The following is a 13,320-nucleotide window of genomic DNA, read 5'->3' as shown; positions in this document are numbered from 1 at the left end:
TGTTGACCTTCTCTTCTCTTCTTCCGGTCACACGTGAGGAGGGGTGTTGAGATATATAAGTGGATTATCTAGCCCTTTTCATCAGCAGGAGTGTCATCGACAATGCCTTTCCGCTTCCTGCCAGGACGGACCATTGGCCCCATGGGCACCTCCTCTTTGTTCTTCCTGCCAAATGAAACCAGATAACGAGATCTGTCAACAACAACAGCAAAAATCAATAATCACTCGTGACAAGCATCAGCTTCAGATTGCTTACATGCAAATGCTGCACTTGCAAATATTTTGGCACATTGGGCATTCCCAGGCCCTCTCGTTCAACGCCTGGTCGGCAATCTCAGAGTACCTGTTAAACAAAGAGAACAATGAAGAAAACCATGAAAGATTATTGCACTAGCTAATTAAACCAAATGTCCGAAGTGATGAAAAGAGACTAGGCATTGTATTTATATTAAACACTCCCTCTCACTTAGTCCTTAGTGTGGGTTCGGTGCGGGTCGCAGAATATTTTTTCTTTTGTTTTTAAAACTGCGTGAGCAGAGTCTTGAACTTGATACCTCTTGGCTCTGATACCATGAAAGATTGCTGCACTAGTCAATTAAACCAAAAGTCCGAACTGATGGAAAGAGACTAGGCAGTGTATTCATATTCAACAATATCCGGTCATACAATAATAATTTGAGGGCTATCACGTGGTCATGTGGTTGCCACCATGGCATTCTCTCTCTATGCATATGCCACAAAGTATGTTTGTATGGTTGCATATCCAATCGAGCGGTCAAGCACAGTAAGACCACCAAAGTCTTCAAGGGGGCATCATGGTGAGATGAGACAGTTCCACCCCGCCGCGTCCCACTTTCACATTGCCGCGCTCCCCCCCCCCCCCCCCCACACACACACACAAACCACCCACCGTTTGAGTCCACCATTACCACCGCATGTCCCCGCATCATCTGACTCAGCTTGTACTGGCATAAATCATGTGCACACGGAATCCTCGCGCAAGGTGGTAGCTGCGTGTTCCCACTATCGTTACCATTACCACATGGGCCCTAAAAACTTACCCCTCCCCCATCATGTCCATGTGAGGCAATCAATAGGAGAGAGGAAACCATCTCAAATACAAACTTCAACAATCCCCTCCCTCCACACATCCCTTTCAAAACACTTATCTTCATCTCCCTCCTTTGTCCTTTAGTGTGTTCCTTCCTATTATGTGGATATTTCCTGGCCCCGCGTCTCTGTCATGCCATCCTTTGCAAAAAAAGATCCACCAATGCTTTTGACGAGGTGGTTGGATATTTGGGAGAAAACAACAAAGGGGGAAAATTCCTCGAGGATTTGTCTATCGATAATGGAAGGGTGGAATCCTTTGATCACAACAGTTGGGAGTTTTTTACTCTTGTTAGGAAAACAGAACCAAGAGAGGAGAAAATTACAAACTATTTATCACTGTCCAATAAATTAAAGCCAGACGGAGGAAGAAGTAACAATTGTGGGAGAGCTCCAAAATGTTGAAAATTCCGCTTCACTCCAATTATCATTTGCTTTAGGGAAAAAGATAGTCGATGCTATTGTGGGTACTATTACTCCTTCAGAAATCAAAATATCATATTGGAAGGTTTATAAACTTCTAAAACTACACATGCATGAATACGTAGATAAGCTAAAATTTATATGTAGATGTGCTATGATTTTCTACGAGATAGATATATTTTTGTGAGTAACACAAATAAATGTGTGCAATTGTAATAGCAAATGGTTTATACATTATTGATTGGAATAATTTTTTCCTTTTTTGTAGCCTATAAACAATCACCTTTACTTACAAAATCCTATAGATGCACATTTACTCCATCTGTAGTTTTCAAAAAATAAAATTTATTATAAACTATGAGTTGTGATATTTATTTGATGTGTTTAAAAAATGGTCTAGTGAGCTCAGGATCAATCTGCGGTTTCGAGGCATGTGAGAGGCAAAACTTATAATTTGTGGGCGATCATTATGGTCGTCTCTCTCTCTCTCTCTCTCTCAAACATACATATACACATGATTGAAATCCCATTAGACACACATAAATACATACGCATGCTCGCATCCCCCACCCAACACCCACACACAGAAAAGAGCATGCACATATACACATGCCCCCCTCCCTGCCCTCCAAACACACACTGTGAGCATGTGTGTGGAGGTGATAGCCACCCCTATAGGACACTTTTTTGTGGAATGGACACCAAGGTGTCCACCTTGACCACATAAATATTAATGGTGGGAAACTGCATACATATTGTAGGGGCATAGGTAGACTTTACTAAACTAATTTCATATTTCTACTTCATAAACCAAGGTTACTGCTATTATTAAATCACAGGATTACCACTAGAAGTGTATATGTGGAACTCGATGCAGCCTTCCAACTCGTTTAGTGTGTGAACCTATAGGTTAAGCTCTAGCAAGATGTGCCAACTCCTAAACGCGTATAAAAATCATATCGGATAAATCATCAAAACATTATGTACATGGCATTCCCTTTGCCTCCAAGTTGAGCACTCTTTCTCGATCTTGTGAATCATTATTTTTTACTAGGTTAACTCTTTTTTGCCAAAAGGAGCACCGCTATGCATCTTTGAATCCGATAACTCCGAGGGGGGCTGGCTAGAGATGTCTCTCTTGTACAGATGGACAAAAATCATCTTGGGTGGCCATATCTTGTTGCGTGCTTCATGATAAACCTGAAAACTACCTTTATGACTGCTCAGTTAGTTACGGTGTAACGTTTGATAGGACATAAGTAGACCGATTCACATTCCAAGTCATGCGACAATCTCAATTCTAACAACAAATTAAGTAAAGAGAAAAATATATAAACAATCGCTATGTCTCGTCTTGGGTTAGTTCAACCCCATATTTATAACATGTGTCCACATAATTTGTTTGACACCTCCATGTCTATGACTTGAGAACAAAGTCATCAACCAATCCATGTACTTGTCTAATTTGTGTCCTCACATGAACTCTGAATAGGGACAACTTTCTAATAACCATACAAGTAGATAGTTTCATAAACAATTCACCTACTTTTCAATCAATACAAATTGTCTATTCGCGATATTCAAGGAACATATAAAAATTCATGGTTTCCCGAAAGCATATCTATAATTTCATTTAGTGCATTATTTCTTACACACATATCATTGTAAATATGCATTTACCACTTGTTTGTACATAAGATAAGGGGTTCTTCTAGAACATGTGTATGGTATTATACTATGGAAGGGTGAGCATGGATATGGCTAACATTTTGTGTCATACATCCAAATCGAATTAGTAGATTATATATTATCTCGGTGCTATTCATGAGGATATTCTATAGAAGATTAAAACTATCGAGACTAAGAGTATGTACATGGACCCAGAGAGGACAACTCATCAGATAGTAAACCTAAACTTCTAAGGAGCACCACCATGGAGGCTGTGAACTAAATATGATAGATGCCATGTAGATTAGTCAAAATCTCAATTGTAACCAGGGTAAACCACTCTTCCATTTTCTTTTTTACTTTTGGGAAGGCCTCGACGAGGTCTCCTATTTTTTCAAAATCGATAATACTACTACATATATCTTTCGATAGAAGATTACAGATGATTAGATCGGCAACAGCTAGCGCGAGTTCAAGGAAATCGGGTGATCTCGTTGGAAAAAAATCATCTACATATTTATTGGGTCCTTGTCTGTATCCAGGATCTCCAGGGATGATTCATTTTCCAAGGAGGGGCCAAATCTCCATTGGAAACGACATAGGAAATTTTCTTGAAACTGTGTGTAAGAAAGATGGGGCGACTCAGGGAATTGAAGCCTAAATTATTGTGCATTCGGGTGTAAAACCTTCCAATTCCTCGAGCTGTCAGAATTGGAAAGTGTTTTAATCATGTGAGGAGATTCAAATAAAGTGAGGAGCAAGAACGAATTGTACATTGTGGCATCACACTTCAAGGATGTGAAGCTGGTATCATCGATGCATAGGGATTATCAGAGTTATTATCAGTGCCCCCTGCCCTGCGCAAAATTTCAAAAACAAACTCATGTAAAGTTGTTTTCCCCAATTTTTCTGATTTTGTTAAAATTTAAGAAAAAAATATCCCTTGTCACAAAATTTAGGAAAAGGTAATTCATGTGGGAAAGTTTAGCCGGATCTAACCCTATTAGTCATCACCGCCGATCTCACTGAAGTTACATGGGACTAGCACTCACTACGTGTGAAGGTTTTGTATTGTGGAGACGGAATAGGAGCGATAAGACACCATTTGAAAAGAAATATCTTTAGATGAGTTGCCTAGGTCAACTTAGATTCTTGCATGAACTGCCAAAGACCTTGGTGTTGGTGTGTTAGAGTTCAACGCCATAAGAACCGGTGTTGAGCTATGATACGAAGGGTTCCCAAACTATAAGCAAAGAGGGGTAAATGGCAAGAAAGAAAGAGGTTTCAACCAATAATTATCAATAATTCGAAAATCTTTGGAAGAAAGGAAACCAAATCAACTTAACTCTCAATGTGAAACCAAATCCACCTGATCGGTCTATCAGTCTATCGGTCAAATATAATATAATCCAAGAGAAAATATTGTAACAAGGTGGAGTCATATCAACATGGATAGGATATCTTGGTCTTGGAATCTACATGGGAAGGATGTGAACTAAGGCCAGTTAGTCATATCACCATTTGTTAACTCTATATAAAGAGGCAAGGGATGGGTATTCGTACTAGATCGAGTACCTCCACTCCCGAAACACTATGTTTTGGGTCTAAGTTGGGTTGCATGGGCTTCAATCCATTTTTCTATGAGTAAGAAGCCCAAGTTGTTTAATTGGGTTCACCTAGCTAATAAACAATCTTGTTACGTAGATTGTCTAATTGTCTTTTTGGAGGACACAACATCCATCTAATTATCGTTGGATTGATGATTCACACTTATGATTTGCACTTTACGCCCCTTCATGCAACCTTGGTCCAACTTGTTTGGGGCCTCGGATGTGTACATGTATTTTCTAAAGGACGTGGCTCAGACATGGAGTGAAGTTCGTATTGGTCCCATTCTATGCATGCTCGGTGCTGGCAACACCATGTCCCCAGACTTGGAAAACCCGGTGTGGCGCTTCGCCTACCACGGCTTTGAAAAGATCGTCTTTGACATTGACACCCTCCTCAATGACAGCCTTGATCGAGTCACCATCTTTGACATTGACACCCTCCTCAATGACGGCCTTGATCGAGTCACCGTCTTTGACATTGACACCCTCCTCAATGACAACCTTGATCGAGTCACCGTCTTTGTAACCAGCGCACCTTTACGCCCATGACTCCATGGCGCTCCCTGAGCATGCGGCTTCATGTGCGGCTACCTCGGCACCAACAACCCCGACCATGACAATGACCATGGCGTCCACTCGCACGGCTAGCTCGACCAAGGTTTTGGTACCCACCACTCTCGGCTACCTCGACATCGGCACAATGGCCTATCACCTCGCATGAGCACCTCATTGGCTTCCTCTACAGTCGAAGCATCTGCGATGCGACATAGTCAACAACGCTGCGGCTACGATCGTGTGTGTGTGTGGGGGGGGGGGTCAGCCCGTTGATTTCTACCTTCATCTTCTTTTCAATCTGACCGTCCACGATGCAACTATTTTTCACGTCGTTGTCCGTACGACTACGGGTGAGTGTTATAGGTATGTTTGGTAGTTGTAGATTCCACTAGTTTAGATTCAGATTAGTTTCATATTAACTCTTTGAGCTTTCTTGGCTTCCATACTTGTACTACTATATAACTCGCCCGAGGGTCAATACAACCATCCACCGCATTACGCTAAACACCATACTCTTTCAAGAACATCTGGGGTGATACAACTATCCCAATGGTGAAAACATTCATTCGTACCCTCATATTTGAGTTTGGATAAAAACTGCTAAGTTTTTGCTCAAAGTTGCATATGGAAGCATGCTTTTTTGAGTGGACACTTTATTTTTAAATGTCAGGAACATTCAGAAATGCTTAGACATGTTAGTATCCTTTTGAATGCATGCAAATCTCCAGAGGTTTGTGTTCCAGTAGAACTGTAGTGCTGTAATAACGGATTTAGAGAAAGTGAGTTTTTCTTACAGGGTGCCTAGTTGTTTCTTTTTGCACAAAAAATGTACACATAAATTCATGAAGCCTTCGTTTGTTGTGACAGCTGTGCTCAGCCCTGCAGTCACAACCGTTTGCCATGCCTGCCTAAAGTACAAAAAACAAGCTACACATCTGACATTTTCTAATAGAAAATCAATTAAACGCTCTTATTTGAGACTAGAAATAAGAATTTGTTGCTACCACAATCAAATGCTGAAGATACATTTCCCCAAAGCTACATATCATATGCTTTCCTGTACTTCTAAAACATCCAGGGAATCAACTTAAGAAGGTGCTACAAATTAATTCTGCCAGTGTGTCCATAAAAAAACGCCACAAAGGTTTAAATTCAAATGATATGACGAAGCTTGCTCCAGTACAACCCCCTCCCCAAACTCAACAAAACCGAACCGGTATTATTTAGGCCCATATCCAAACCCAAATTCAAAACTCAGTATTCTTACGTATAGGCATACAGTCGTCGCAAGACAGTCCGGCGGGCACCGCAAGACAGTCCGGCGCCGCAAGACAGTCCGGCGCGAACACCACAAGACAGTCCGGCGCCGCAAGACAGTCCGGCGCGAACACCACAAGACAGTCCGGTGCCGCAAGACAGTCCAACGCAAGCACCGCAAGACAGTCCGGTTAGTCTCGTTCCCAACGCGACGGACAGTCCGGCCGAATTGCACCACACTGTCCGGGACGGACTATCCGGCAGTTCGTCGCGCCGTCACACCGCCGTCTAGCTTGCACGCCGCCCCAACCATACCGGTACGGATCTAAGAGACATTGCCGAGACTCGTGTCGTCCAGGTTCGCCTGACAGTGCCTCGTGGCTGCCTATCACCACCTTGTTGCTCCTCCCGCCCGGCGGCCACGACCGCCACCGCGCTGACGAATCGCCACCAATAATCCACGTACATACGTATGCGGCATATAATTTAGTTGGATCATACGGGTTTTGTACAGGGCTACGTATACCCGTTTAGTATTAAACGAAGGGGTATCAAGCGATCTCAGCCGTCCTTGTATTTAAGTTTGCTTTGAGTTTAGGGGAGGGGGTTGTACCGGAGCAAACGCCTGATATGACTGTGTACTGTAACAGTACTGTGTACTGTAACAGTAAATGTATAAATTTCCTGTAGAAGGTATGTCATCTTCTTATAGCGCCTCTGCTTATGTCTTCTTTTTTTTTAGATATGGGAGCATAGCCCCGGCCTCTGCATCAATCGATGCACACAGCCTTTTATTAAATAAAAACGTGACAGTATGAAAAGGATTCACAGCTCCTGCTCTGAACTGAATACATAGAGCAATAACCATAAAAAGATTAATTACTGAGACCATAAATACGGAGGTAGTTTGTTGTCATGACTCACGTTGTGGTGACATATAAAAGATGGCGTTCTCCTAACTATTTCTCTCAAAGAGCTAAAAGTATTAATTCGGGGGTCATAGCAGCACTAGTGTTTTCCTGAAATAGCATGTGCAAAGCGTTTGAAGAAGCAATTGAGATGTAGTGTGCAAATTTCTGTAAATATCTGTGGTTATCTTCAATACATTTCTGGTGAAGTTGAGTTGTAACTCTAAGTGAACACTCTAGTTGTGAAGCACCAATTTGCTGTTAGAACATGAATAGTGATAATGCAGTTGTAAAGTAACTTGTTTCCATTCAACTTGAAGGGAATGGTGTATCTTTGAACCCAAATACAAGTAACATAGAATGGACAAATAAGTACCTACCATTAACCAGTTGAAAGAGCAGGGGACAGGGATCAGTAAATCATTACACCTGGTTATGATTTCTTGATGGATGCCGGGACCTATTTTTAAGAGTCGCGACGAGTTACAAGATTAGCCAATGTTTTCACTACTATGTCGAAACAACTCCAACAGCTGCCCAAAACCTAAAAGAAATCCTGGATAACTTTGCCCTGGCCACTGGTCTCTCCATTAACTTCGATAAAACAACGCTTGTACCTATGAACGTCCCCAGTAACCTCGCAACATCCATCGCCACCACTTTGGGCACACACACCTCTTCTTTCCCACAAACATATCTAGGTCTACCTCTATCCGCCACCAAATTACCACCATCAGCCTTCCAACCAATCATCGACAACTGCGACAGATACCTTGCAGGATGGCGCGCCACCCTCCTACCCAAAGGCGGAAGGCTTGTCCTCCTCTCTGCAGTTCTTGATGCTCTGCCAACATATTTTATGTCCTCCTTCCTCATTCCCATCTCTGTAATTACAACCATTGACGCTCGCCGTCGAGCTTTTTTCTGGGCTGCGGAAGAAACATGTACGGGTGCTCAATGTCTCGTTGCGTGGGATAAGTTATGCGTTCCGACTTCACGTGGGGGGCTTGGCGCAAAAAATTTAAAAGCACAGAATGTTTGCCTTCTGCTGAAATTTTGTTTCAAATTCTTGCATTCACAAAACCTACCATGGAAACAATGGATACTATCCCAGACAACTAATCCATTTGCAGCTTCAAATCCATCCTACCTTACTAAAACTATTGCCAAACACTTAGACACACTCCTACAAATAACCACCTGCATTGCAAACAATGGTAAATCTGTTCTATTTTGGCATGACAAATGGCTCCTTCCAGAAACCCTAGCTACAGCCTTCCCTGCCTTATACTCCCACCACACTCATACCCATGCATTTGTATGTAACATTTTGCAGAATGATATATCAGCTGGCCTACGGTGTAGACTAACCAATGCAGCGTCCCAGCAACCTGCCTCTCTTTCTACTCTGTTGCAGGACGTACACCTCACCGAGGAGGAGGACACAAGAACAATGCTAGATGGATCGCCATTTTCCACCAAAGCAGCCTACTTGCACATCCAAACCCAGCTTCTAGACCAGGACGCTTCGCACATATGGAACTCCAAGGTGCCCAGAAAAATCAAGGTGTTTGGTTGGCTCCTACACCTGGATAGGCTCAACACAAGAGCTAACTTGATGCACAAGCACATCATCACATCGCAAGATTGCCCGAGATGCCAAGCACCAGTCGAAGATCGCTCCCACCTCTTCTTCCGCTGCCCTGCATCGGCAGCGATCTGGAGGCGTCTGGCCATTACGCCAAATGCCAACACATTCACCGACATATGTTCCGTGCCGCTGCCCAATAACCTTCCCTCCTCCATATGGAACTCCGTCGCCCTCACTATACTATGGAAGATTTGGGATGCCAGAAATGCCAAAGTCTTCAGAGGCATACAACAATCAACAGCGATGACTATTTGTAACATTATTTCAGACCTAACTCTATGGTCCCACCGTTTTAAGAAAGCGGAATTAAGAGTACACGCCGACCTGTGGCGTGACTACCTCTCCCTTTGTAACCTACAAAACAGTTCTTGATGCAATATATTCAGGTGGGGATCCTCTCCCCCCCGGTGAAAGCTTCAAAAAAAAACTATGTCGAAACAAAAAGGCCAACTTACTAAGCTAGTTTAACTTCTCAGCATTTTTTTAAAAAAAGAAAAACAAAATATCTGGCGGTATCTAAATAAGAATTTTGTTAACGCTAAAAAATGGAGCATATTGACAACATCACTTCTACAGTTCTATTCTATGTTGTGAAGGAAAGTACATGATCAGCCAGAAGAACAATCATGTTAAAGGTACAGCTTCCTTGAATGCAGAAAAATTTGAAGAAAACAACTGAGACGGGAACAAGTGAGCACCTAATGAATAAGACGCAAGCGGTTCTGAGCAACTTTATATCGATTATATTACACAAAATTGGTATACCATTAGATTTTTCTTGAAAGTTTGAAACACACTTTCTAGTGATTCTAATTTTTTTTCTACCAAATAATCATCATATACTTGGACTGATTTGTGGTCAAAGTTAAATATTGGAAAGCGCATGTGCCTTATTCATAGGAACAGAAATAGTAGTTTACAGTGAAATTTATATCTTGAGGCCAAATCAAAAGAACTAAGCATCGGGCTGTTGTAGAGCAAAAATATCTAGGAGGACCTAGGGATCTATCTTTTTTAGAATAAGAGAGGCACCGTAGTTCACGAATAAAAAGGGGAGTTGGTGGGTACATAATTCCATGCATACCTTCCACCAACTTAATTAGGCTCCCTTTTCATGTAAATAAATGTAACAATGTACCTTTTATTTTTTAGTTGATTCACAACTTCACATTCTGAAAATAAATCTACTAGCCAGTATCGACTCCATGGTCCACAGTATGCTAATTATGATGATAGAATAATCCAAGTAAATGATTGCATTAATTGAAAAATAAAACCGTAGACACATAATAGTCCATCACACTTGATCTTGATGGCCGAACAATGCTTTTGTAGAACTAAATGTTGTCAATGAAAGATCGTGCTAGGTTCGAATAAATATGTGTCTCGTGCTTGCGCCGGTTTTAACTTATTACCTATAAACAATGATCAGTTATTTCTATTCCGACTTAAGATGAATTTTTGCATCATACCGAAGGAAATAAACAAAGATATTGAATTCATGATTTGCATTTTTAAAGTGTATCTTCACTTATGACTACTTGATCAGTATTAATGCATTAACCCGGCTTAAATTCCAAGCATTTTTTTGACGCAAAAAATGCTCTGAGATTAAGCCAGGTCAAGGCATTAATATTGATCAAGCTAGGTCAAGGCTTAATTTTTGAGCATTTGCTCTAAGCCTCAACCTGTCCATGCATGGGTTGATGACTATTTTTTCAAATACAAACTCAAGCAAAAGCTTACGAAGAATGGTAAACTGTATATATAATGTAAAAAAAGTGCAAGATATTAAACATATTAAGTACTGAACAAATGTACAAAGCTAAACAGTTTTAATACGGGAAAGGCCGAAAGGATAAATATTAAGTCATACTGTAACAGACCATTCATCGCTGAAATCTTCACTTCACGTGCCTCATTTATTTGAGAAATAATATTTTCAGTTTTCTCATTGCTAGCGGTTTCTCCTCCTTCCATTGGTTTAGTCAGATCCTTCTGAATTTTTTGTAGCAACTTTTCCTATGAAACAGAAGAAAACTTTTATTCACTTATTTTAACCAAAGGACTTTTGACCAAACAAACGAACTTCCCAATCTAAATTCCTTTTTGGTTGCAGCACGCATCTTTTCTCTGGCCCCAGATTCTCTATGTTCCCGTCTGGATAAATGTACAAGATCATTAATATAGAAGTACAGTAGTCAAGTGAACTGTTGCACCAAATATGGTAGCTTGTACTTACTCAGAAGATAATGCCTCATCACACAGACGATTCAGCAGGGCCAGCTTAGACGAAGGGGTCAAATTTTTATATCCTGATGCCCCCTGGCTTAAGCAGTTAAGGGTCAAATCATTGGTACCTAATGTCGAGTCAGCGAAATATTCTCCGACTTTTCTTATCCATTCATCTCCATGTCCTGGATACTTGCAAACCCTAACAACAAAAAACATCATTAGTCATGTGTTAACTACATTCGGTGAACTACAAGGAAATATCAGTTTGGAGTATACTTACTTGGCTTTGCCTCTTTCTATCTTGGATAACAGACTTATGTGAAGGTCAGAAACAACTGAAGGCACCTCTCGAAGTTGACAACCTCCAGTTATTTCCTTGACAGTTTGTGCTGGTTGTCCCTCCCTTATTTCCAAGATCTGATTATACCATTGATGATACATAAAAACTCATCTCTATGAGCAAGTAGGCAGTGAGGAAAACATAAACATTTTCACTATAGCAACAGAACTAAGTTTGGTGTGAGATTATCATTACAATGCAAATAAAGTATAAATATATTATAAATTGAGAAATTGATTATTTATTGTATCTTAACAAGACAGAAGTAATAGGACAAGGACTAATGTTCTCGGCCTCCCCAACAACAGAATATGAGCTTGGCAACAATCTCGGACCACCAAACTAACCATAACTAGGTATTGCAAATCAGATTTGAATTGAGGACAAATGCATCAACGCAACACAGAATGATTCCTACTTTCTGCACCAGCACACCTATTTAAGATGTATTCATTATCACTCTTGGGATCCATGGCTTGCTATATAGATAGAATATGATTTCAAAAAGGACTTATGAGTTATGACACTTTTGGAGGTAGATGAAATAAACTACCCCAAAAGTGTTCTATCCATAAGTTTTTTTTTTCCGAAATGGGAATAAAACCCCGGCTTCTGCATCATGATGATGCACACGGTCTTTTATGTTCTATCTATAAGTGTATATAGATCTAGATACATAGGAAATTGCATAGACATGCATCATTATCACAACTTATTTGGAAGCCTTTAAGATATCTTAGTCTTGGCGATTATTTTGTACGATGACATCTTATTTAGCTGTCCAAATTATCAAACATTTAAATGCACATGTGATGTTCTGAAGATGTTCTTGCAACAATTTAACTAGCATATATGATAAAATAACATTACTGTGTGCTTCCATAACCACCTCGCCAAATAAGCGGCAGAACTCCAAAAATTGAATGGCAGCGCCAACATCTTCAGGCTGCAGCTCTATACCTGCAACACAAGTCACAAGAGTACCCCTGGGTAGATCTATATGATCCACAGGGGCATATGTGTTCTCAGCTCCCAAGGGGGGGTTTTTATTAGCAGGAGTGCCATTCTCAGCTCCCGGCCGGGGCTTCTTATTAGCAGGAGTGTCATCGACACTGCCTTTCCGCTTCCTGCCAGGACGGACCATTGGCCCCATGGGCACCTCCTCTTAGTTCTTCCTGCCAAACGAAACCAGATAACGAGATCTATCAACAACAACAGCAAAAATCAATAATCACTCATGAGTTATGACAGGCATCAGCTTCAGATTGCTTACATGCAAATGCTGCAGTTGCAAATATTTTGGCAGTTTGGGCATTCCCAGGCCTTCTCATTCAACGCCTGGTCGGCAATCTCAGAGTACCTGTTAAACAAAGAGAACAATGAAGAAAACCAAACCAGACAAGATTTCCTCTAAGAGAAATCAGAGAGGAAGTTATTTCACCTGTTACATGCATCTCTCGCAGAATTTGAGAAGGCTCTTGCCCTTTTTCTTGAAGCCCCCTTTGCAAGCTGGCGTGGCTCCTTTTCTTTTCTGACGGCACTGGGGAATCGAGTAGCACACAA

At 41.2% G+C, this 13,320-nt stretch overlaps 1 protein-coding gene across 1 annotated transcript; it reads right to left on the bottom strand.

Moving 5' to 3' along the window:
* Positions 1-11,420: 11,420 nt before the first annotated feature.
* Positions 11,421-12,910, bottom strand: LOC124685833. Its single transcript, XM_047219867.1, has 3 exons — positions 12,647-12,910; positions 11,698-11,834; positions 11,421-11,616 (listed from the first exon to the last, which is right to left on the bottom strand). The coding sequence occupies exons 1-3, from the start codon at positions 12,908-12,910 to the stop codon at positions 11,421-11,423; spliced, it is 597 nt and encodes a 198-aa protein (XP_047075823.1).
* Between the last annotated feature and the right edge of the window lie 410 nt (positions 12,911-13,320).

The sequence above is a fragment of the Lolium rigidum genome, chromosome 2 (assembly GCF_022539505.1).
Source record: "Lolium rigidum isolate FL_2022 chromosome 2, APGP_CSIRO_Lrig_0.1, whole genome shotgun sequence".
Classification (NCBI taxonomy): Eukaryota; Viridiplantae; Streptophyta; class Magnoliopsida; order Poales; family Poaceae; genus Lolium; species Lolium rigidum.
This window is presented reverse-complemented; position numbering and strand designations above follow the sequence as displayed.